Source organism: Sapajus apella, unplaced genomic scaffold (assembly GCF_009761245.1).
Source record: "Sapajus apella isolate SASKATOON/1434 unplaced genomic scaffold, GSC_monkey_1.0 scaffold1, whole genome shotgun sequence".
Classification (NCBI taxonomy): Eukaryota; Metazoa; Chordata; class Mammalia; order Primates; family Cebidae; genus Sapajus; species Sapajus apella.
The window spans coordinates 77,747,204-77,772,024 of record NW_022436941.1 but is presented as its reverse complement, the minus strand read 5'-3'; the positions used below and the strand labels follow the sequence as shown (position 1 = coordinate 77,772,024).

At 36.7% G+C, this 24,821-nt stretch overlaps 1 protein-coding gene across 2 annotated transcripts in view; it reads right to left on the bottom strand.

The window, feature by feature from the left end:
* Positions 1 to 17,465: 17,465 nt before the first annotated feature.
* Positions 17,466 to 24,821, bottom strand: part of DEPDC1B (DEP domain containing 1B) — a 95,868-nt gene continuing 88,512 nt past the window's right edge. The window contains exons 10-11 of one of the 2 annotated variants that reach the window (XM_032280255.1): positions 20,994 to 21,179; positions 17,466 to 19,835 (exon numbers count right to left, since the gene is read on the bottom strand). In XM_032280255.1, the coding sequence (XP_032136146.1) occupies positions 19,674 to 19,835; positions 20,994 to 21,179 (348 nt within the window). In that variant the 3' untranslated portion in view covers positions 17,466 to 19,673. The remainder of the gene's footprint in view (positions 19,836 to 20,993; positions 21,180 to 24,821) is intronic. The other variant, XM_032280248.1, reaches the window with a different exon arrangement.

The window sequence follows — 24,821 nt, the reverse complement described above, 5'->3', positions numbered from 1 at the left end:
CAAACCAGAATTCAAGACCTGCAGAAACTATGGCAGACTGAATGTCCACTGTTGTTATGTTATTGTTGTTTTAAGTCACTAAGTTTTCAGATTGTCTGTTGTAAAATAGAAATAAAAATCTGTTGGGAAATAGAAAACGAATATGACTACTATAAATAGGCTTGGAATAAACAGATACTTAATACAACTAGTATATATATATGGAGAATAAACACAGCTCCCAAATGGTATGGAAGCATAGGTGCAATGGTATACTAGAGCATAGCCAACTGGCTATGAGTCAACACCACACAGTGAACATGTATCTGTAGACAGTTTTATGGAGGATACAGAATGCATTGGTTAATCCAACCACTCTGTTCATTGGAGGTCCATTAAAAGAGTGCCAGCTGTTAGAATCTCTTTTGGATGATCTAGTCTCTTCTGAATAAAGATTTATTGTGCCAGTTATCAACTTATCACCTCTAAGCTTCAAATTCACCATTCAATACGTGCTCTGTGATAATGAACAGAATTCCTTTAAGCATTTCTCCTTTATCATGTGTATGATACTAAACTCTCACCGTTAAACGTGCTGGAGGAGCACTGCAGGAAAAAATGACTCTCCTGCTGTTTCTGGCTGCTGCACAGTGGGTCAGTGGTGTGGGTGTGAGGACTCTAGTGGTGTTCTGCCTCAGCCATTGATCCAGAAAGTGCAGTCCCTTGGCCATCTTACAGCCAAAGCCAGGACTCCTGATCACCTCCCCACACCCTCACAATCTGGATACTGCACGCACTAGGCCTTTTGCCTACACTGGTACCCCTAAACCCTCAGCACACTCCTCTTACACAGCCATGGGTAACTGCAAACTGCCACTCCCCAGAGGGTTCCCACCAGCATCCCCATTCTTTCTACATGCCTACCCACCCAGCCACCAGCTGCAGCTCACCTGTGCCCCACCTGCTCTCCAAAGGGTTGCTTCTGCTTGCCCGATGACTACAGACCAGCTCTGGCATGGGCAAACCAGGGAAACTCCTCTAACATCCAGAGGTCTGCATCTCATGTTCTCCAGTGAGGTCTAAACTCCAGCCTCAAGAAGAGGGCTCTCCTTCCAAGTTTGTCTTTCCTGAGCACTCTCATTAAATCGCAGGGTACAATAAAGTGTTTTCTTACATCTTATAGCTACTCTTTTATCATTATTTAATAATTGTATTTATATGAATAATTATCTTTGTATTAATAATTATCTGTATATTAAACTTCCCCTGTTCAAATTACTGTATGTTTTTTATCTCCTGAATGGACCCAAACAGATACTCTTGCATTTCAGAGTTCTATCCCTAACCTCTTCTTTTCCCAAAGATGACATCTAGGTATGTGAAGATGTTTATTCTCTTTGGAAGGAGAGAGAGATAGAAAGAGGGAGAGACAGAGACAGAGAGACAGAGACAGAGAGAGGCAGACCTCAGATTCAAGAGATGTTTTCTGAATCTCCGTTATATTCTACTGCAGGTAGATAGGTTGCTCAACTCCCGGAACCAGTTACAATGAGTAAAACTGTTCACACTTGGTTTGGGGTGGAAAATGCTGACAACCACTACTAGAAGCTGATTCTGAGCTCTGTCTTAAAGGCTCCTTGTATTATAGTCTCTTCACTCTGATACAGCCTTTTCTGATCCATTGTCCTCAGAAGTCCCTGAGGCAATATAGAAAACCTCTGGGCATGGAAAGCCACACAATCCCCTGCACACTAAGTGCAGGCCCTGGGGAGCCAGAAGCCCTGCCTCTGTCCCAATCCTTCTGCTGTCTCCAAGGTTACCTTCATGACATTGCTCTATCACTATTGATCATATCCCAGAAGTGAAGGCTGAAGTGGAGCCAACTAATATCTGTGGCCTCCCTCATGCTTTGACAGAGGAGCAGACCACTAGCTCAAATGTTCTCAGACTCCTCCACGCCTTTCCTGATGTTTCTACATTAACCCCATTTGAGGCACAGCCCTAAGAAGGGGAAAAGCAAGGACCTTAAGGAAAAAAACAGGGACACTTATTCCATGAGACCAAAAGAAGAGGGCATCCAATTGTTCTCATCCAAATTATTCTTTCTGGAGAAACCAAAACCTTGAGACTCTGGAAGAAATTCCAGAAATTTTTTGTTTACTACATATTTGAGCTTTAAAGAAACTTAGAAAATTCTTCCTTCTCCCAACCAAGTCAAGCTTTCCTCATTGTCAGCGCTATTAAAAACATCCTATGGTAATTAAAAGCTGAACACTGCTTCTTCTTCTTTGCATTCTTGTTATAAAAGTCCTAATCCCACCACTGTTCCCATAATTTCTCATTCCCCCATCCCCTGCTACAGAAAAATGCCTTGGCCTGACCATGTATAAAGTCATATATATAGAAATTTAGGAGAGAAAAGTAAACAAATTTCAGATTCTTTTACCTTCTGTTAAATACTTTTCCTAATTGCAGAGAATGAATAAATAAATGAACAAGATAGATAAACTTGCATAGAAAAGATTGGGAGAGAAAAGAAGCAAGCTCAAAGAATACTCAGGAATGGTTACTCAAAACGTAAAAGAATGAAATCACTGACTTCATGAACCACTTTCCATTATCTGTCCTTAGAAAATAAAAATAAAATGCCACATTTTATAAAATCTAGGACTTTGCTAATTTTTCTACTACTAAAGAAATGTTGCCAATTAAACTGTGATACATCCTTAATCGAAAAATGCATTCTAGTTTCAGAGATGCTAAAATGTAGAGAAAAAATATATATGTCTTAGAAGTAATTGAACATGGTAGTAAAGATGACTGAATCCAGAACAAAAAATTAACTGATTATTTTAAATTATATTGGAGATATCCCCCACAAAGAAAAGCCACAAAAGAAAAAAAAATGCAATAAGAGCTTCTGAGATAATGAAAAAATATTTTTAGCAGGTTTTTTTTTTTCTTTCCAACTTTTAGGTTCAGCAGGTACATCTGCAGTTTCGTTTTATGGGTAGATTGCATGTTGTAGGAGTTTGGTGTACAGATTACTTCATCACCCAGGTAATGAGCAGAGTACCCTATAGGTAGTTTTTCAATCCTCACCCTCCTCCCACCCCCCACCCTCAACTGGGTCTCAGTGTCTGTTGTTCCCCCCTCCAGCTCCAACCGTGTTCCTGCAAAGGACATGATCTCTCCTTCTTTCTTATGTCTGCATAGTATTTCATGGTGTATATGAACCATATTTTCTTTATCCAGTCCACCACTGATGGGCAACTAGGTTGAGTCCATGTCTTTGCTGCTGTGAATAGTACTGCAATAAATATATGCATGCATGTGTCTATATGGTAGAACAAGTTATATTCCTCTGGGTATATACCCAGCAATGGGATTGCTGGATTGAACGGTAGTTTAAGTTCTTTGAGAAATAGCCAAACTGCTTTCCACAGTGGCTGAACTAATTTACCTTGCCACCAGCAGTTGTATGAGCATTCCCTTTTATCTGCAATCTCACCAGCATATTTTTTGACTTTTATTTAAGAATAGCCATTCTGACGGGTGTGAGATGATATCTTATTGTGGTTTTGATCTAAATTTCTCTAATGATAGTCATGTGGAGCATTTTTATATGCTTATTGGCCACGCATATATTGTCTTTTGAAATGTCTATTCATGTCCTTTGTCTACTTTTAATGACGTTTTTGCTTGTTGATTTAAGTTACTTATAGATTCTGGATATTTGACCTTTGTCAGATGCACAGTTTGCAAATATTTTCTCCCATTCTGTAGGTTGTCTGTTTATTCTGTTGAGAGTTTCTTTGGCTGTGCAGAAGTCCTTGTTTAATTAGATCCCTCTTGTCAATTTGTGGTTTTGGTGAAATTGCTTTTAGTATCTTCATCACGAAATCTTTGCCAGGTCTAATGTCCATAATGGTATTTCCTGGGTTTTCTTTTATGATTCTTATAGTTTTTGGCTTTAAATGTAAGCCTTTAATCCATCTTGAGTTGCTTTTTCTATATGGTGAAAGGAAGGGGTCCAGTTTCAATATTCTGCATATGGCTAGCCAGTTATCCCAGCACTGTTTATTTTCAGCATTTCTAACAACCACAAGTTACCATAGAAAAATATCACAAAGATGTGAGGTTTTGAAGCAAATATTTAAGTGCTCCCAAAATGTCACAACATTCAACTGGTATAGATAAAAAACAAAAAAGCACATATGACTGGAATTATGAAAATACCACTACTATCCAAAGAGGCTGCTGGGCTGGAAACAGGTGGTAACAGGAAAGCACAGGCCTCTCTTGCAGCAGGATGACTAGTTCCAGGGACCTGGGCACACAAAGCTAATTCTGAAAGATGTTTTCTGAGAGGCCTTTCACAAGCTAGAAAAAGTTTGATGATCTCCAGACCCAGTTTGCTTTTGCCTAAAGAACAACAACACAAATCCTGCCAATATTCCCTACAATCTGCAAACTAATGGGATGCATGGTGATAGAAAAAAATAACATATTAAAAGAATATAAAGTATTTAAATAAAAAAAAATTTTTTAACTACATAATTGTAGACTGTTAAAATAAATTGAGCTATCAGAAAGCAATAGCATCTAAGAATGACCAATATGAACTGCGTATAACTCAGTTCCCTACTTATTTCAGCTAGGAGCTATATAAGTTTATAACATTGAACTGACTATGAAAATAGTCAACAATGTAATGGGAATATTTTACATCTTTCAGTGCACAAAGGTGCTATCAAATCAAGAACATTTTAATGAAATGGGGAATCATTTAGAGGTGCTTATTTAATACTCTCATTTTATAATGAGTCATTAAAGAAAAAAACCGATATAACCTTAGTCTTGACTTAATGATAAAACTTGAAACCAGGCGTCATGACATGAGTCATTTGATATAACAGGAAAACTTGGAGCTCTGTACCAGCTCTAATGCCCAGCTCCCCAAGCTACTGAAAATTGTCATGAACATTAATAATACTATAAAAAGGGAGTCTGGTTTATATAAATGTAAGTCAATACAAATGGGAAAAGGACCATTTATTGTGATGGATGTGGTCACTGAATACAAAAAGTAAATTACTGAAGATAAAGTGAAAGGGAAAAATCTATAAATATGCAGGCTCCCTGCAGTAGTGAGATTAACCACATGGAAATTAAAGAAAAGCTAAAGGAAAACACTGAGTTCCCATGTGGAGAAAATATTAAAAGCATCTCACTGCAGGCAACAAGATTAAAGCAATGCATTTGCAGAGCCACTTCTAACATTCATTAACTGTCATGAAATGGAACAGTATAGACCCAGAGGCATGGAATATCAGGCTATTGATGGAAAAATGGAAACTGGCAATAAAAGGATCACTCTTTTACGTAAAGCACAAGGAAGGTTCATCAACGCCAACAATTACTGAAACCACTGTAAATTCGTCAGTACAGACTAATGAAGGAATGCCCTGTAAACATGTGGAAAGAGAAACCATGGTGTAGCAGCAACCTAGTAAAAATCCAAACATTTATTCCAAAGAGCATTGGGATCTGGATCAACTGAGCTGGAATATGTAGAAGAGAAAGCCATCTCAGAGATGTTATTTGAGAAATGCCAAAAAACTCCTCACCTAAAAATAAGTCCCCTGCATGCCTGGCCACAGTTCATGAAATCCCCTTATTATTCAGTCCTTCACAGAGAGCCATGTCAGACTTTATATAGAAGTATTAGCATTACCTGGACCACATAGAAGGGTAAGTCATTTCTAGTTGTCACCAGACCCTTGTTTCATGCTGTTTCCTCTGAGAAAATGCCTCTACCTTGCCTTCCTCACTGGTGAACACATTCTTCATGCCTCAGCTTGAATATTAGCTCCTCAGTGAGTTATAAATAAATATAAAAACTACAAGGATAGCTCCTTGCATATCCCTCCACTGCCCTGGAGAAATTACCTCTCCTCTGTGTCCCCTGCACGCTATTGGGTCTGATTTCATCGTCTAGAATTACATGTAGACATAGACATATTTGCTTTCCTCACTGGGCTGAGGCTCCTTCAGAGCTAAAGTCGTCTTTCTCCCTCTCATTGCCCAACTTAGCACCTGGAGTATTAAGGCTCTACAGCAAACCGAATGAGTGAAAGGGTTCTAAGTACTTGCCTAGCTAACTAGTCTTCATGAAGAAACATAATGCAGCCTGGTATAAGCTCTGTTGAGGGCAAATGTTGACATCACAGTGTGGATCCTGAAAAGAGAGGTGGGGACTGGGCTGTTTCAGCTCCTGAAAGGTGTCGCCTACAAAGCTCATGCTCAGGAAACACCTGGGCACAGCTAAGGAGGTAGTGGGTAAAGAGAAAGGGACCCAAAATATAAAAAAGGGGCATAAATGGAGGATAAAAGAAACCAAATATAAGACTTCTCTTTCAGAGATTTGCTTGGATCAATCCCATACACACCTGTCACCAACAAGACTTAGTGTGGTGAAGTGGAAAGAACTCCAGATCATCGGAGAAAAGACCAGTGTTGAAGTTTTGCTTTTGTAACTGGGAACCTCTCTGAACATGTTTTCACATCTGCATCTGTCTGCCCACCTCTGCATATAGCATAAGTTTGGCCAACATACAGCATTCAACATTTTGTCTCTGTCAGATACCACATTGTAAGGTCCATACACTCCATTTCTCCACTGACCCCTCCATTTTCAGCAACTTCTAATATCTTTCTGTCCTGGCAAACACTGGAGTTTGTTCCTTACAAAATTCAGTTCCTTCACTTTACTGAGAAAAAAACATTGCTCAAGGTCACGTGCCCAACTGTTCAACTGGCAGTGCCTGCCACAAGTTAAAAATCCATTCTGATTTCTAACTAATATTGGTGCTACAAATTCTACTGGGAAGGACTGCTTGGTAATAATTTAGTTGGAAAGAAGGAATTAGGAGCTTTGCTTTCAGATTGTATTTGCATAGCAAACACACTGTTTTTAGTTATGTTTATTTAAGGTGTGGGAGATTAAAGCCTCCTCAAGCTATCCCATGGCAGAACCACTGCTGCTTACACACTGCTCTTTATACCACACCATCTACCTCCAGTAAAGTCACTTATCATCTCAGTAACCTCTAAGATGTTTGCTGGGCTATGCCAGTTTGATTGCTTATTGTATTTTGGCATCAAAAACTCCAAAGGCATTACTTGTAAACATGCTTTATCCCAGATTGCCGTCTCTGTATTTATTATAAAATTCTTGGTTTAGAGATCAAAACATTAGTCTGAGGAATAAAACAAGATTTATCTGAAGGAAACAGAACAGGTACAGTTATCCTCATATTGCAGAGAAGATAGCTAAGGTGAGGGACTGATGCATAAAATTATCCTACCTCTGTGTTTCTCTTCTCAAACTTATTTGCAAGAAATATCCTCACTTTAAAATCCAGCAATCTGACATTTATCCTGAATTTTCTGTTGCTACATTTAGATAATTGTTCATTTCTACCAGTGATAAGTCCCTTTTAGGGAGTAATTAGCAAGCAGTAAAGTTTTCTGGGGTTTTGAGAAAAATATATCATAATAAAGGAGCCAAAATATTACCCACAGTAATTTTTATTACAATAAAGATGACCAATCTTTAAGTTTCTTTCTTCCACGATTAATGACTTACCAACTATATCAAATATACTGGACTTAAACATAAAATCCCTAGTTTTTCCTTTATGATATAATAATTATCAACACAAGGTTGACCTCTACTGGGAACATCTGTCCTTGTCAGATGGATCATGACTCGTGAAAATAGTCAAATATGCTAAATCAGACACCTGCTAGGGCCTTAATAGATCATCAAATTCAATTATCTGTGAAAAGGTAAGAGTGATGAACTTTCTGAAATCAAAACCTTCATCACCTTTAAGTAGTAATTGTATAATTACATTTGGCATTTTGATAAGTAGAAAGCTGAAATTCAGAAATGATGTCACTGTATGTTTTAAATGTTAATTATTGCCTTAGATAATTATTAACTTAGAACACTGACACATTATTTTCCAATCAGATTGGATCATCTTGTATATTCTATTTACAAAAGTCTTAATTTTTTTTTCTAAGTATAAAAATGCTTTCAAAAGATTGAAATTTTTAGGACAAATTTACATTTGGACAAAAACCAAAATTTAATTTTTAAAATTATGCAGAATCAGTAGGCAAGAAGGCTGATTTGTTATATTTTCTCTGTGCCTCTTATCATGGTCTAATAACTCATGTGAAGTAGCTTTCAGCCATGATTCTAATCTTTAAAACATCATTCCCATCATTTGACTGAATTTTTAATAACTTCTGAGTCCAAAACACACCTGATTTAAAAATATATATACATAGATATGGATATCGGTAATCGGAGGTAAACTAGAATCACAAGTTCTCATAAAATTATAGATTGCATTTTATCCTGCATAACTATTTTTAGCAACAGACATTTCTGCTATCTTGGTAAATTATCACTGAAATGTTCGTTGTCAAGGCCCTTCAAAGGTCATGAGTTCTTAGTGGCAAGAGTGAGCAAAAGGCCTCTACATTCATTTGTTCCATTACTCTACACTGACCAAAACTGAAGTATTTCAATTTTAAATATTGATGTGGCTTAGCTGTGTCCCCACCCAAAACTCACCTTGAGTTGTAGTTCCCATACATATGTAGTTCCCATAATCCCCACATGTCGGGGGAAGAATCCAGTGGGAGGTAATTAAATCATGGAGGCAGTTATTCCCACACTGTTCTTATGATAGTGGGTTCTCACAAGATCTGATGGTTTTAAAAGGGGCTTTTGCCCCTTTGCTCGGCACTTCTCTCTTCTGTCACCTTGTGAAGAGGGGTGTGTTTGCTTTGCCTTCCGCCATGATTGTAAGTTTCCTAAGGCTTTCCCAGCCATGCAGAACTGTGAGTCAGTTAAACATCTTTTGTTTATGAATTTCCAAGACTCAAGTATTTCTTCATAACAACATGAGAATGAACAAATACAAATATCAATTATATTTTACTTAGTTCTCATGAAAATAATTTTTAGTCCTATTTTTTAAAAAATAAAGTTTTATTTGTTTTATTAAACATAGAAATCTATTATAAACTACTCAAGGAGACTACTTTGTTATTACTATGAAATATCTGCTAGCAGCAAAATGTAAAATTTGTGGGGAATAGAAGAGGGAAAAAAGCTTTTGTTATATTCTCTAGAAAAGGCTCTAGATACTTTAAGCATCCTCAGATCTCACAGAAGAGCCCCAAAAGAGGTATTACAAAGTGAACAGACCTAGCCAAATACATAATTATTTTTTGTTTGGAAATAAGCACAGTTGGTGACATTTTATAAAAAATATAATTTATTCTACATCTTCAATGAAGCAAACAATTCACTCAACAATTCTCCAAGGTGGAACTTGCAAAAACTGTAAATAGAATTTTAACTAAATCTTAGATTCACTACTTAATTATGAAACTTATATTGCAACACAAATATACACTGACAAACTGAAAGTGACATTTTTAATTGGGTTAGCACCCTACTGTCCCATTACTGTTCCCAGTTTATTTCCTCAAATTTAAAATTTAAAGTTAACTAGACACTGAAAAAATCCATCAGAGGGTAATTATTACACTGTTAATAAATATATCCTCCACTTATTCCAGGAAGTGTATGTGTTCTACAAAATTAAATAACATATTTCCAGCCAGGTACGGTGGCTCACGCCTGTAATATCGGCACTTCGGGAGGCCGAGGCGGGTGGATCACCTGAGGTCAGGAGTTTGAGACCAGCCTGGCCAACATGGTGAAACCCCGTCTATACTAAAAATATAAAAATTAGCCAGGCATGGTGGCAGTTGCACATAATCCTAGCTACTCAGGAGGCTGAGGCACAAGAATCGCTTGAATCCAGAGGTAGAGATTGCACTGAGCCGAGATCGCACCACTGCACTCCAGCCTGGGTGACAGAGTGAGGAAAAAAAAAAAAGAAATATATTTCCAAGTTGATACAAAGTAGCAAATTCTGTTTATTAATGTGGTTGTAGATCATAACTTTCAAATCACTTGTGCCCATGAGCAAATAATTTCTTTAAGACTCAATAATCGTGGTTTATGTTTTATGGCAACTTGTTTGGAAGACCCAACGATGTCAAGGTATTACACTCTGCAGGTTATATTGTCTTAAGGAGGAAAATGCAAAAATGATTGCAAATGCTGTAAAATTAGATTTTCCTATGTTTCATGCTGAAGTTAGTACTTCAAAATACTGTGATGATGAATATAAACACAGCTGAATCTCTCCTAAATACTGATTTTCATAGGTAATAAAACGCTTACTTTTCTCTAGGCTTTTAACACATGTAGGTTTTTGTTCTTGAAGGTAAGAGTAATGATTTACCACAGCTTTACCCATATAATGGAAGACCATTTTAACTGATTCCTCTTTTAATCATGATTTAAGGTTTTTGAGACATTCCAAACATAAGGAATTTTTAGTTTCTTCTTCCTGTATACAAGCAGCTAGCGAACATCAGCTTTTTAAAAGTTCTATTTCCTATGACAATGTGCAGAAACTCTTCTATATGTGGGAATCAAAACCAAACTCTTGGATAACATAAGTGCTAAGTGGTGACCCCTATGTCTATTAAATTTGCTAGACTCTCAGACATGACTTCCCTGAAGGCAGATGCAGGAACACAAAGATGCATGAGAAATAAGAATAAGAAATGGCTGAATTCCATCACCCTGCTCATACACAGAATTTCTTCAACTTTGAAATTTTGCTGTAGTAGTCTTTTAAAATTTTCTGTATAGAATACTCATTTGAAAAATTTCTTACCAGAGTCTCTTAGAGCAATGATACTCCCTATGACATTTTTTATTTATCACACTTAAAAGCAATTATACATTTAAAAAAGCTTTAAAAATCATACCTAAAAATGAAACAAATACATGCTCATGTCTATAGAGCGTCAGACTTTGTTTTCATCACTGTCACAGTATCCTTTGTGGGAATTTGTGGAAAATTTGGTGAAAAATCTTTAGCATATATTTGTAGAAACAGACCAAAAAAAAAAAAAAAGGAAATGAATTTCGCAAAGCTGATTAAGACAATGAAAATGCTGCAAATCAAAAAGAAATTTAAGATCTTAAATTTTTAAAGGTATAGGTTGAAAAATAACATGTGAGGTTATAACTAAATATCCAAACTAAAATGTGCTAAAAACCATTAAATACTGCTCATTGGAAAACAACACAACAGTCAGGAGCCTAGAGTTTGCAGTTAGACAGTGCTTGTTTTGACTCCCAACTATTTTACTCACAAGCTGAGTAATCTTAGGGATATTACCCAACTTTACTGAGCCTCAGTTTCCTGGGCTGTAAAATGGACAGTAAAATGAATGTAAAATCCATAATAGTGGATATATAAATTGCACAGGAGACTAGAAGTGCTGAGATGTAAGAACATTCTGAAGAAATTATCCAGAAGGCAGCATAGAAAGACAAAAATACAGACATATATCGAGATCAAGAGACAGATGATAGAGTGAGATCTAACATGTTTAATTAAAGATTCAAAAGCAGAGGATAGATTGTGACAAAGGTAATATTTAAACTGATGAAAGACCTCAATCTTCTGACTCAAGAAGCTAAACAAATCCCAAGCAGAATTATTATTTTAAAACTACACACCAAGTTATAGCAACATGAATGAAAGACCACCAAAGACAGAGAGAAAAGCAGCCTGCCAAGAAAAGAGCATATTATTGATAAAGAAGTGATATTTAGAGTGGCAGCTGACTTTTAAACAACAATGATGGAAGCCAGCTAACAAAGGGATAACTGCAGTACACTGAAATAAAATAGCTATCAACCTAGAATTCTGTACACTGTGTATTAGTCAGTTCAGGCTGCTATAACAAGTTACATACACTGGGTGGATTATAAATAGAACTTTATTTCTCATAGTCCTAGAGGCTGGAAGTCCAAGATCAAGGTGCAAGCATGGTCCAGTTCTGGTGAGGACTCTTTGCCAGGTCTGACTTCTCATTGTATCCTCATATGATAGAAAGAGGGCAAGAGAGCTCTGTAGGTTATTTTTTATAAGGTCACTCCTTCTATTCATGGTCTACTCTCCTGGGCTAATCACCTCCCAAAGGCCTTATCTCCTAATGCTGTCACTTCAGGGGTTAGGATTTCAACATACAAACCTGGGGAGACAAACATTTCATCCATAACTTATAAACTCTCTTTAAACAATGAAGGCATTCTTTACACTAAATAATATACAGAACAGCTAAAATAAATTTTCTGCTATATATATATATGTGTGTGTGTGTGTGTGTATGTGTGTGTGTGTATATATATATATATATATATAACTACAACTTTTAAAAAAAGTAACATATCCCAAATCACTGAATTATACATTTTAAGTGGGTGAATTGTATGGTTATGTGAATTATATCTCAATAAAGATGTTGAGGGCAAAATTTCAAAAGTTTACAGATAAAAACAAAGCAAGCCTTTACTACAGATAAGTTTTAAAGAACTTAGGAAGAAAAAAGTGGTAAAATATGTGGTAAGTCTAGTAAACAAAGACTATATAAAATAACAACAATATGTTAGAAGGTTTAAAAAGCAATAAAATATAATACATTATAGTGATATCTAACTGGAAGGGTGCTCTTACCACATTAAGGACCCTAAATAGTCTGAGACTAGGGAAAAAGTACTGACTAACTTTAAACTTTGATATGTTAGTGGCCGGGCACAGTGGCTCATGCCTGTAATTCTAGTACTTTGAGAGGCCAAGGTGGGTGGATTACGAGGTCAGCAGATCAAGACCATCCTGGCTAACATTGTGAAACCCTGTTTCTACTAAAAATACAAAAAACTAGCTGAGTGTGGTGGCATGCACCTGTAGTCCCAGATACTCAGGAGGCTGAGGCAAGAGAATCTCTTGAATCCAGGAGGCGGAGTTTGCAGTGAGCCGAGATTGTGTAATTGTGTTCCAGCCTGGCGACAGAGGAGCGAAACACTGACTCAAAAAAAAAAAACAAAAACAACAACAACAAAAAACTTTGATATGTTGGTATAAATGACATAATTCCTAGGGAATCCAACAAGAAGATTAGAAACAGAGTGCATGGGTTTCAAATTAGCAGAAGAAACCATGAAATTATTTCTAAAATCCAAACAAAGGCAAGAAAGTGAAGATAATCAGTTAGAAAGCATCAGTAAAGAGGCTTTTACCCAAAATTAGAGTAGATTTATACCCAAAATTAGAGTAACCATATTAAATAAAAACTGTCTAAATGCTACAATTAAAAGTAAAGACTATGAAGTTGGCTTCTTAAAATGTAATCTACATGCTGTTTATAAGAGATATACCTAATACATAAATCAGAAAGATTGCAGACAAGTGCATTACCAATGATAAAGAATGACATTTTATAATGACAAATAAAAAGGTCAGTCCACCAGAAAAATAAGAAAATTCAAAATGAATTTTATCAGAAATGTATAATAATTCTCTCAGTAATAAATATAAATGCAGCCAAGGTGAGAAGATCACTTAAGACTGAGAGTTTGGGACCAGTCTGGGCAGCAAACACAGCAAGACAAAATCTTTAAAAAATTTGAAAAAAAAAAATTAGTTGAGCATAATGGTACATGCCTGTAGTCCTAACTACTTTGGAGGATGAGAAAAGAGCATCACCTGAGGCCAGGAGGCCAAGGTTGCTGTGAGCTATGATTGCACCACTGCACTCCAGCTTGGGCAACAGTAAAACCTTGTCTCTAAAAAGAAGAAAAAAAATACACACACACACATGCAGACAAAATAAATCAGTAAGAATGTAGAAAATTTAAACAAGATTTTATAGAGACAGAAAAATTATAATCACTGCAAAATTCATATTATTTTCATGTGCATAGAATATTAACAAAAATTGACCATATACTAGGCTATGAAACAAGTCTCAACAAATTTCAAAGACTGAAATTATACAAACCATTTTTCTGACTTCAGTGTAATTACATTAACACATGGACACAGGGAGGGGAACATTACACACTGGGGTCTGTTGTGGGTTGGGGTGCTGGGGGAGGTATAGCAGGGTTTGGGGAGATCGGGGAGGGATAACATTAGGAGAAATACCTAATGTAGGTGGCAGGGGGATGGAGGCAGCAAACCACCATGGCATTGTTACCTACGTAGCAGTCCTACAAGATCTGCACATATACCCCAGAACTTAAAGTATAATTAAAAAAAATTTTTTAATTTAAATTTTAAAAAAATGTTTTTTTAAGTTAAGTTCCACCCAAGATTCAAGAAAGAAATTATTCCAACCATATACAGAAAAAGGGAGTAATTTTCAGCTTAATTTATAACCTTAATCAGAAAGTCAACAAACATAGTAAAAGAAGGAAATTTTTCAGCCAATTTTACTCATGAACAATTTTACTCATGATCAAGACCTATAAATATTAGCAACAGAATCTATCTATCTATCTATCTATCTATCTATCTATCTATCTATCTATCGTCTATCTGTATTCAAATAATACATCATAATACTATTTATGCCACTCCCAAAATGCAAAGTGGAATGATAGACTAAAAGACAGAACCTATAAAATCATCAACAAAGGTAGGAAAGGCAGTTAAGATTGGACATCAAGTTATGGTTAAAACAAGCAACAAAAATGACAGTAGAATAGAAATAGAAAAAAACTTCTTTTAACATTATAAAAGGGTATCTACAAATATTGTAATGCTAAAATCTTCCTCTTTGAAATCAGGCACAAGGTGATGCTGCTGTGATCCCCACTCTATTCCACATTATACAGTAACATCCCCTTATTTGCTAGGGATATGCCAAGATCCCCATAGGTTCCTGAAACCATATTGTTTTGTTTTGTTTTGAGACAGGGTCTCACTCTGTCACGCAGGCTGGAGTGCAGTGGTGTGATCTAGGTTTACTGCAACCTCTGCCTTCCAGGTTCAAGTGAGTCTGGTATCTCAGCCTCCAGAGTAGCTGGGACTAGAAGCACACCACCGCACCTAGCTAATTTTTGAATTTTTAGTAGAGATGGAGTTTCACAAGTTGGCCAGGCTGATCTCGAACTCCTGGCTTCAAGCAATCCTCCCATCTTGGCCTCGACCACTGCTGGGATCACAGGCATGAGCCACCATGCCCAGCCCTAAAACCGTATAGTATTGAACACTACATATACAGGCATACCTGGTTTTACTGCACTTCACAGATTATATTGTATATTGTATCCAGATCACTGCATATTTCACAAGTTGAAGGTCTGTAGCAACCCTGCATTGAAAAAAATCTCTTGGTGCCATTTTTCCAACAACATGTGCTCAATTCATGTCTTTGAGTCACATTTGGGTAATTCTTATAATACTTGAAGGTTTTCCATTACTATTACATCTGTTATGCTGATCTGTGACCAGTGAACTTGATGTTACTATTGTAATTGTTTGGTGGTATCACAATCCATGCCTATATAAGGCTAAGAACTTAATCGGTAAATGTATGTGTTCTGACTGCTCTGCCCACCAGTCATTCCCCCATCACTCTCCCTCTCATTGGGCTTCCCTATTCCCTGAGACACAATATTGAAATCAGGCCAATGAATAACCCTACAATGGCCTCTAAGTGTTCAGGTGAAACAGAGTTGCACATCTCTCGCTTCAAATCAAAAGGTAGAAATGTTTGAGCTTAATGAGAAAGATATGTTGAAAGCCAAGACAGGCTGAAAGTTAGGCCTCTTGTGCCAGTTAGTCAAGTTGTGAGTGCAAAAGAATAGTTCTTGAAGAAAATTCAAAGGATCACTCCAGTAAACACACATGATACAAAAGCTAAGCAGCCTTATAAAGTTTGAGTGGTCTGAACAGAAGGTAAAACCAGCCACAACATTCCCATAAGTCAAAGCCTAATAGAGAGCAAGGCCCTAACTATTCAATTCTATAAAAGCTGAGAGAGACAAGGAAGCTGCAGAAGAAAAGTTGAAAGCTAGCCGAGCTTGGTTCATGAGGTTTAAGGAAAGAAGCCATCTTCCATAACTGAAAAGTGCAAGGTGAAGCAACACAGGCTGGAGAAGCTGCAGCAAGTTATCCAGAAGATCTAGCTAAGATCACTGATGAAGTAGCTGCACTAAACAATAACTTTTCATTGTAGATAAAACAGCATTCTATTGGCAGAAGATGTCATCTAGGACTTTCTAGCTAGAAAGAAGCCAATGCCTGGCTTCAGAACTTCAAAGGACAAGCTGACTCTTCTGTTGGGAGTTGAAGCTACTGCTCATTTATCATTCAAAAAAATCCTTGGGTCCCTAAGAAATATGCTATATCTACTCTGCCTGTGCTCTATAATTGGAACAACAAAGCCTGGATAACAGTACATCTATTTATAGCACATTTTACTGAACATTTTAAGCCCACTATTGAGATCTGCTGCTAAATAAATAAATAAAGATTCCTTTCAAAATATTACTGCTCATTGACAATGCACCTGGTCTACCAGGCATGGATCCACTAAACAAAGGGATGATTCATGTTCAGAGTGGACAAAGCAGGACAGTCCAAGATTTCATCATGCTGTAAGAACAGCACACAATTTAAAACTTCCAAATCAATTATTGGAAATTTCCATTTAATATTTTCTGACTCTGGTTGAGCATTGCTAACCGAAACTGTACAAAGTAAAACAGCAGATAAAGGAGAACCAGGAACTGCTGTACTGAAGATCTCCAGTGTCCTGAGACAAAAAAGAAGAAAAGGAGGGAGGGAGAGAGGCAGGCAGGCAATAAAGATTGGAAAGCATATTGTATCTAGATCGCTTTATAACAAATTACTCTGTTAAGTGGCTTAAAACAATAAACATTATATCACAGTTTCTGTGGAGTAATCCAGGTACAGCTTAGCTAAGTCCTCCAGCTCAGAGTTTTTCAAGTCTCCATCAAGGTGTCAGCTACAATTAGTCACCTCAAGGTTCAACCAAGGAATGAACCACTTCCAAGGTCACTTATACAGCTATTGGCAGGCTTCCTGCCGAAGCTGGCTGTTGGCCAGATACATCAGTTCCTTGCCTGATGGGCTTCTTGAAAGCGCAGCTCACAACATGACAGCTGGCTTTCCTAAGAGCAAGCCAGAGAGAGAATAAGAAGGAAGACAAGCAAGATGGAAGCCACAGGTTTTTTGGAATCTAATCTCAAAAGTGACAGCCCATCACTGATGATGCATTCTGTTCTTCAGAAATGTGTTATTTTAGCTCAATCCACACTCAAGGACAGGAGATTACACAAGATATTAAATACCAGGAAACAAGGATTACTGAGGACAATTTAGAAGGGAAAAGCAAATGCTGTTTTTTTCCTGGTGTGTAGAAAGTGCAAAAGAATCACATTAAATGTTTAGAATTAATAAGTAAGTCTAGCAAGGTTCCATTGGATACAAAACTCAGGAAACAAAAATCAGTTTTATATCATATACAAGCAACAAAGAGTACAAGGAAATTTTACAATATCATCATTTATAAAAGAATTGAACATCAGCACTGATCAGCTCAATAACTGTTGAAGCAAGAGATGGGTACTATCCTCTGAAACTTTTGATACTAACATTTTTTTAAAGTAGCAAATACTTGGGAGTAAATCTAACAAAAGATTTTCAAATCTTAACAGAAAAAACAACTTTTTTTCTCACTTATTTCAAATAAATGAATGGGCAAACCATGTTCATGGACTAGAAGACCTAATATTGCAGATAGCAATTCTCTCCAAAGTGATCAATAGATTAAATACATTCAAAATTTTAAGAAAATTAAACAAGGGGTGTGTGTGTCTTTGTGTATGTATAGGCTTGACAATCTGATATTAAAATATGTACAAAGATGAAAAAGTAAAAAAAAAAATGGAAAAAATGTTTAGCCATATCAGTAATCATGAAAATGTAAAATAAAACCATAATTAGGCACTATTAATACCACACTGACAACATTTCAAACTCTGACAGCAAATTTTGATGAGGATATTAAACAAAAGGAATTCATATACACTGTTAATGGGAGTATTAATTGGCACAACCACTTTGGATAATTGCTATTATCTATTTTTCAATTTCACATTTAGGTGGTGCTTATGTTTTATGATCTCTCCATAAGTATGTTATACTTTTTTCTTTAGGTAGTCTAAAAACAAAAAAAAGAAAAAGGAGCAAAAATCCACACAAACTTCCAAAGACAGCAACAGGAAAAGAGATTCTGAAAAATAAACTCTACTTTGGAGTTCAAATAAAGTAGAAAGAAGAATTATTCTTTGCCCTAAACAGAATGCCAAAGTCTGAGAATGAATCCCCAAACACTAAAAATTGCCCATTACATTACATAGTTGGACTGTAAGGTAGTACCCAAATGAATAGGAATACTTTGATATATTTTTAAAAGCAAAATCTGCATCAGTCGTAGGAGGTATTTTGCTACAAGAGAACAGGAGCAAACCGTAGGTGCAAGGGAAAATCAGTCCAAGGAGTACTATAAGCCAACTAGTGAGTGTCGCTCTCAGCTTTTTGGGTAATTGTACTCAGAGGAAGACTTTCAGGTGCTCCATAATCCAAGTGAACCACGATTTTATAAAAGGGCAAAGCAACACTAAAAAATTGTCAAAGTGCTCACCTAAAGGATAGTCAGTACAAAAGCCCAAATCTTACTTTTTACTTTCTCACAGAAATAAATGACTGATGTAAGACCACTAGTAAAGGCATTTGAGGATGCTCTCTAACTGATCTAAATAAATGCCAAAAAAGAAACATGAGGTATGGCATTTAAAAAAAAAAATAAATGGTATTTATTTACATTTCACTTACTTTCAAAAGGATGAAAATATATTTATAAAGGAAGTAGTCTCATTTTATTTAACTCATTTATGTTTGACTTAGAATCACAGGTCTAAGGGTAACCAAAGAATTGATCCAGCTCAACCTTTCACCTTTAGCTAAGACTGAAATTATACCGTCGCAGGCAGATGAAAATCTACTCCATTTATAGATAAATATCAATGAATATATATGTTATAAAAACACCAGCTTTAGCAAAATCTGTCATAACATCCAATAAATCTGCAAAAAAGGACACGGCCATCACAATACAGGACATTAAAAAAATTGTGTACAACAATAAAAACTGGAATTTATACAGGAGAAATCACAATTGGCTACTAAGTCAAAAGCATCACAGTAACAATACCCAGTGTCTTTCTTATTCAAGTATACACATTATTTTTAAGACTGAAAGTTAAGTCTTAAGGCTTTAATAAAGATATCAGTAACTAGGATATCTATACAAACAATTATTTAATAAACACCATGAAGAAGAGAACAAAGAGATAAAAAATACCCTTAAATTTTGTAACAATTACAAACATGTTAACATTATCACTATATATTTGACTCATAAATTTTAACTGATTTGTACACTTTAAAAATAGCATTGAGTTTTACAAAAATACTAATGGTTCGGCATTTTTTTAAAAAGTAAGGCGATCTTTATATATATTTCAGTAGTTTTTGTTTTATGCTTTTCTTTCTTCCACCACCATAGTCTTTATCTTAACCACCATTCACTCAAAACAACAACAGTGGTCTCTAGCTCCTGTTGCTATGGAAGTATTATTACATTCGAAAACTTCTAGTTCTTTGAAATGGTTGGAAAGGCTTCTTTAGTGCCCACATTAGCAGCTGTGGTTTAGGTTTGGGTTTTTCAGGAAACAGAAGTGCTTCACTTTCTGGTGTAGGAAATCGTTCTTGGTAGACTTCAGGATAGGATTTCTGAAACTAAAAAAATGAATGGTCCAAGGAGAGTAAAAAAAGACACATAAAAGCCAATAAAATTAGGCAGCCAAACTTTAAGAGTTCCTGAACCTGTATTTTCCTGTTTTTGTTTATTTTTGTTAAAACATTTGATTCCAATTTCTATAGAGCTAATTCATCTTTCCTTTTTGATCTAAGCTTCAAATAAAGTTCCCCTTTTAATCATGTTTCTTAAAATTTCCCCACTGTCATATATAAATAGACCTTACTTTTTAAATATTCACAAGGAACTCTGACTTCAAAATAACATCTGTTCTACACAGTTAAATGAAATTTTTGCCCAATTACATTTCACTATTTCTCTGTTTCTCCAACTCAGCCCCACTAGCTTCTGCCCAAATGGAAAAGGGAATATTCTGGTGTATATTGCTTTGTGAAGAGCTTAAAAAGAGGCGGTATACTTTCTGTTGATCTTCACCACCAAACTCTCCTCCGAAATGACTCTGAGGACAATATGACTAGAAGCCCAGAACTCTGCTGCTCTGTGTGTAATCCCACATGTACGATGTGATCTGAAATCCAGCTATGTAGAGTTCAGTCCTTAAAAACAAAAAGCCCACTCATCTGATCATGGATCAATCTTTAGGAACAGTCAAAATTAACATATGGTGAGTTAAAAATGATTCTCTGGAGCCCTAAGCTGTGTTCCCTAACATAAGAGAAATGAAATACTTGTAGTGATACCTGAGGCAAGAAACTAATTTGATAGTGGTTATCTAAAACCAAACAGCTTTTAAACTCTAGACATTTTATACCTGTGAATTCCATCTGATTTGCCTTTCTAAAATATGAGAAGAAATCTGCCCTCGCTGATTCTCTGAAATTAAGGTAGATGTTCTGCTAATTCACGTCATGCCATACACCAGAACAAAGGACAAATATTAGAGAATAGCAACGTAAATGAAGTTTGGCAATGGTGAAAGATTTACACTAAAGAATACAGATCTAGGAAACTGACCACAACTGTGTAAATCCGTGAGACTTCTGGAATGTATGACCTAACATACTTAGAAAACTGCTATGTCTCAGAAGATGCGATTTACATGAAATCTATTAAAATAAAATAAAAAAATAAAAACAGTAGGGAGGAGAAAAAATGACTTATAAGAAATATCCTTTTACCTGCTTCAGTTTCTTCTTCTTCTCTTTGCAGGAGAGTTTGGCATCTGTTATAACTTCCTCTAACAAGGCTGCCAGAGGTTCTTGAGAGCCGTATGATCTTTGATATTCAAATTCCTCTGGACTAATTTGACGGCAAAATGATGGAGCAGATAAAGTGATATCCATATCGGCTCCTGGATATTTTATCTGAGGCAAAAGGATTAGTAGTGAAAGAATATAGCATATTTTCAAATTATAAGAATTAGTTTAGATTGGCTGTGCACGGTGACTTACGCCTGTAATCCCAACACTTTGGGCTGAGGCGGGAGGATCACGAAGTCAGGAGATTGAGACCATCCTGGCAAACATGGTGAAACCCTGTCTCTACTAAAAATACAACAAATTAGACAGGCGTGGTGGCATGGGTCTGTAGTCCCAGCTATTCGGGAGGCTGAGGCAGGAGAATCACTTGAACCCAGGAGGCAGAAGTTGCAGTGAGCTGAGATTGCACCACTGTACTCCAGCCTGGGCAAATGGGCAAGACTCTGTCTCAAAAACTAACAAACAAACCAAAAAGAATTAGTTTAGATCAAATACGGGATATCTCCTCGTACTATAGGGATGCCATGTCAGTTCTCAAAATTTGATTGGAGGAAACTCTATATTGAAAAGTGAAAGTATTTCCATAACTTCAAAGTATTATTATTTGAAGCCACAGTTTTAAATAGGATTTTTGCCTTTGTAAACCCAAGATCCATTTTAATAACAAAAAAGCCTGTGCCGTCTTTTAACAAGATCTGAAATTCAAGCATAAATTAAACATATTGACTAAAATGATTCAAAACACTGATAATGTTGGACATCCACTGGAACTATCCAGGCTCCTTCCCACGTCTGAAGAGTCTGATTCTCAATGCCTTGGGGATGGTAGTGGCTCACATTAAGCTAAGCTTTTAGGAAGAGAGGGGTACTACAACCATTTCTTAATATCTTACCAGTAAGAATCAAGTAAAACAACAAATGTGCAGACACTGCAGAAGGGAGAAGGGAAAAGGGGGAAATAAGAGGAAAAAGGAAACCAAGACCTGTGAATAAATGAATATACATTAAAAATATTTCATTTCAGAGCCTGGAGTCTCTTCAAATAGAAGATTGCAGATGAGGCTCATAGAAGGCTTGTGTCAAAAACATTGTCTACCTCATAATGTATCTAGGGTCAGCCCTGAAACTGTCCCAAAACAATCACAGGAATAATCCAGGCAACACTGCATTTTCAGAGAAGCACTGCCCTAAATGTGATACAGTGTAGAGGCATAGAAGCCTAATCTAGAGAACAAAGATCCATAGGTTCTGAGTGCTGAAAGGAACAACTGCTTGGCAATTCCACTGTGTACTTGCAAGAGAGAACAGGTAACTGGACAATTGAATCACTGCTGATTTTATTCAGAGCACACTGCAGTGTCTCTTCATAGATCATGTTTACCTGCAGTGAAATTAATCATCATAGTTCAGCCTTCTGAACTTCAAGTAATAACAAAGGGCTCACAAAGCTAAGTTACTACAATATATCCCTGTGCTATGCATGTGAATACACAAACCTAGCAAGTATACAGGGCAACATAGTTATTGCTTGATATGGTTTGGCTGTGTCCTCACTCAAATCTCATCCTGAAATGTAGTTCCCATAACCCCCACAAGTTGTGGGAGATGGGAGGTAACTGAATCACAGAGGCAGTTATATCCCCACGCTGTTCTTGTGATAGTAAGTGAGTTCTCATGAGATCTGATGGTTTTATGAGAGGCTTTTCTCCCTTTTGCTCGGCACTTCTCTCTCCTGCTGCCTTGTGAAGAAGAATGTATTTGCTTCCCCTTCTGCCACGATTGTAAGTTTCCTAAGGTCTCCCCAGCCATGCTGAACTGTGAGTCAATTAGACCTCTTTCCTTTATAAATTACCCAGTCTTGGGTCTGTCTTTATTAGCAGCATGAGAACAGACTATCATTGCTATAACATTTTCTTGCTGAAACGTGGTGAAGTATTTCTGCTCATTTTTATTTTCTTTAGGTTTGGTTCATAAAAACACCAGAGGAAAAAAGATTAAACTAAAACAGCAGTTAAGATTATACTTTTCACCCATGCAATGGCAAAGATATCTACGAGTGTTAATGACAATATCCAAAGTCGGCACAGGTGCAAAGAAAACACTCATTTTCTTACATCAATGATGAAAAAGTAAATTGAAATGATCATTCTAAAGAGAAATTTGGCAATATGTTATCAATACTTAAAATATGTTCATGGCCTTTGACCAAGCAATGCTGCTCCTAGAAGTTTATTCTTAGAAAATAATCACAAATTAGCCAAAAAAATAATCTAGATATAAAATAGGTACCGCTATACCACTTCCAAAATGGGGGAAAGCATGGAAACAATGTAAATATCAACCAAAAAGTATCATTTAAATATTAAGATATATATCCATATAATGGAATACTATGTTGCCAACAATATAATAATAAAATAACAATAATGATGATACCAAAAACAATGGCAGCTACTAATTATAGTTTGACAATGTGATAAACATTATTGTCAGCATTTCGCATGTATTAAGCATACATGTATTAATCACATGTATTAATTCCCCCCAAAAACCCTATGAGGTAAATATTAACTACTATTATTCCCATTTTACAGATGAGAAAGAGAGATGTTGAGAGAGATATTGAAGCGGAGACATGTTATGTAACTTGCCTAAGGTCACACAGCTAACAAAAGGCATGTCATGAATTCAAAGGCTCCTGAGTCTGTGCTCTTGGCCACTCTAATGCCAATCATGGACATTTAATAACGGGGGAATTTTTTCTTTGTTAAGAGAACGTTAAGTAGAAGGGAGGGAGGGAGAGAAGGAGGGAGGGGGGAGGGAAGGTAGGGAGGGAGGGAGGGAGGGAGGAAGAGAGAGGGAAGAAGGGAGAGAGAGAAGGAGGCAGGAGAGAGGGAAGAAAGTAAGGCAGGCATGGACACAGACGGCAGACACACGCAGAAAAAAAATCTGAAAGACTGTAATACTATGAACATTTTAGTATAACTCTGATAGTTTTTGGTGTATTTTTTCTATATTTCCCAAGTTTCTTCAATGTTTTAGGTTGATAATTACAAAAAAACATAGAAAAAATTTGTTAATTTTAAAATTGCATATTAGAAACAGCTGGACAGTTAATTATTTTTGTAATACCTCAGAAGGAGGCAGTTCACTGGTTCTTAATTGTGGAGCCTCAAAAAGAGCTCAAATGAGAAGAGGTCCAATCAGTCAGAAGGAGTCAAGTGGACCTTCTACCTGCCTTTACTAGGTTTCTGCTCCCACAGGCTGACATACAAACCCCACTTTGGGGCCCAGACGATAGTAATGTATTACATTTCTTTTGCATTGTTTTTATATAACCACCATGACAACAGCAGCAGCTACCTTTCAAAGAGTACCTGACATATGTCAGAAATTCATACTAAGAATTATACAGTATGGTGTTCTAATCTTCACAACTTTTTAAAGTAAGTGTAAGGCTGGTTGCCTCGCCGGGAGTTCAGACACGCCCATCTCCCTCCCCACTTGAAAATTACGTTATCAGAATATGCCCATCATCTAGCTCCGCCTTGGAAATCCCCTCTGCACTCGGCACCTAGCCCGCCTTGGAAATCCCCTCTGCACTTGGCACCTAACCCCACCCTTGGAAATCCCCTCTGCACTCAGCACTTAGCCCCCTCACCGGAAATCCCACCTACCTACCAATAGCAGCTTGCCTTGTTTACATCCTGTTTCTCCAAATCTAATCGAACACCTTCACTCCCTATA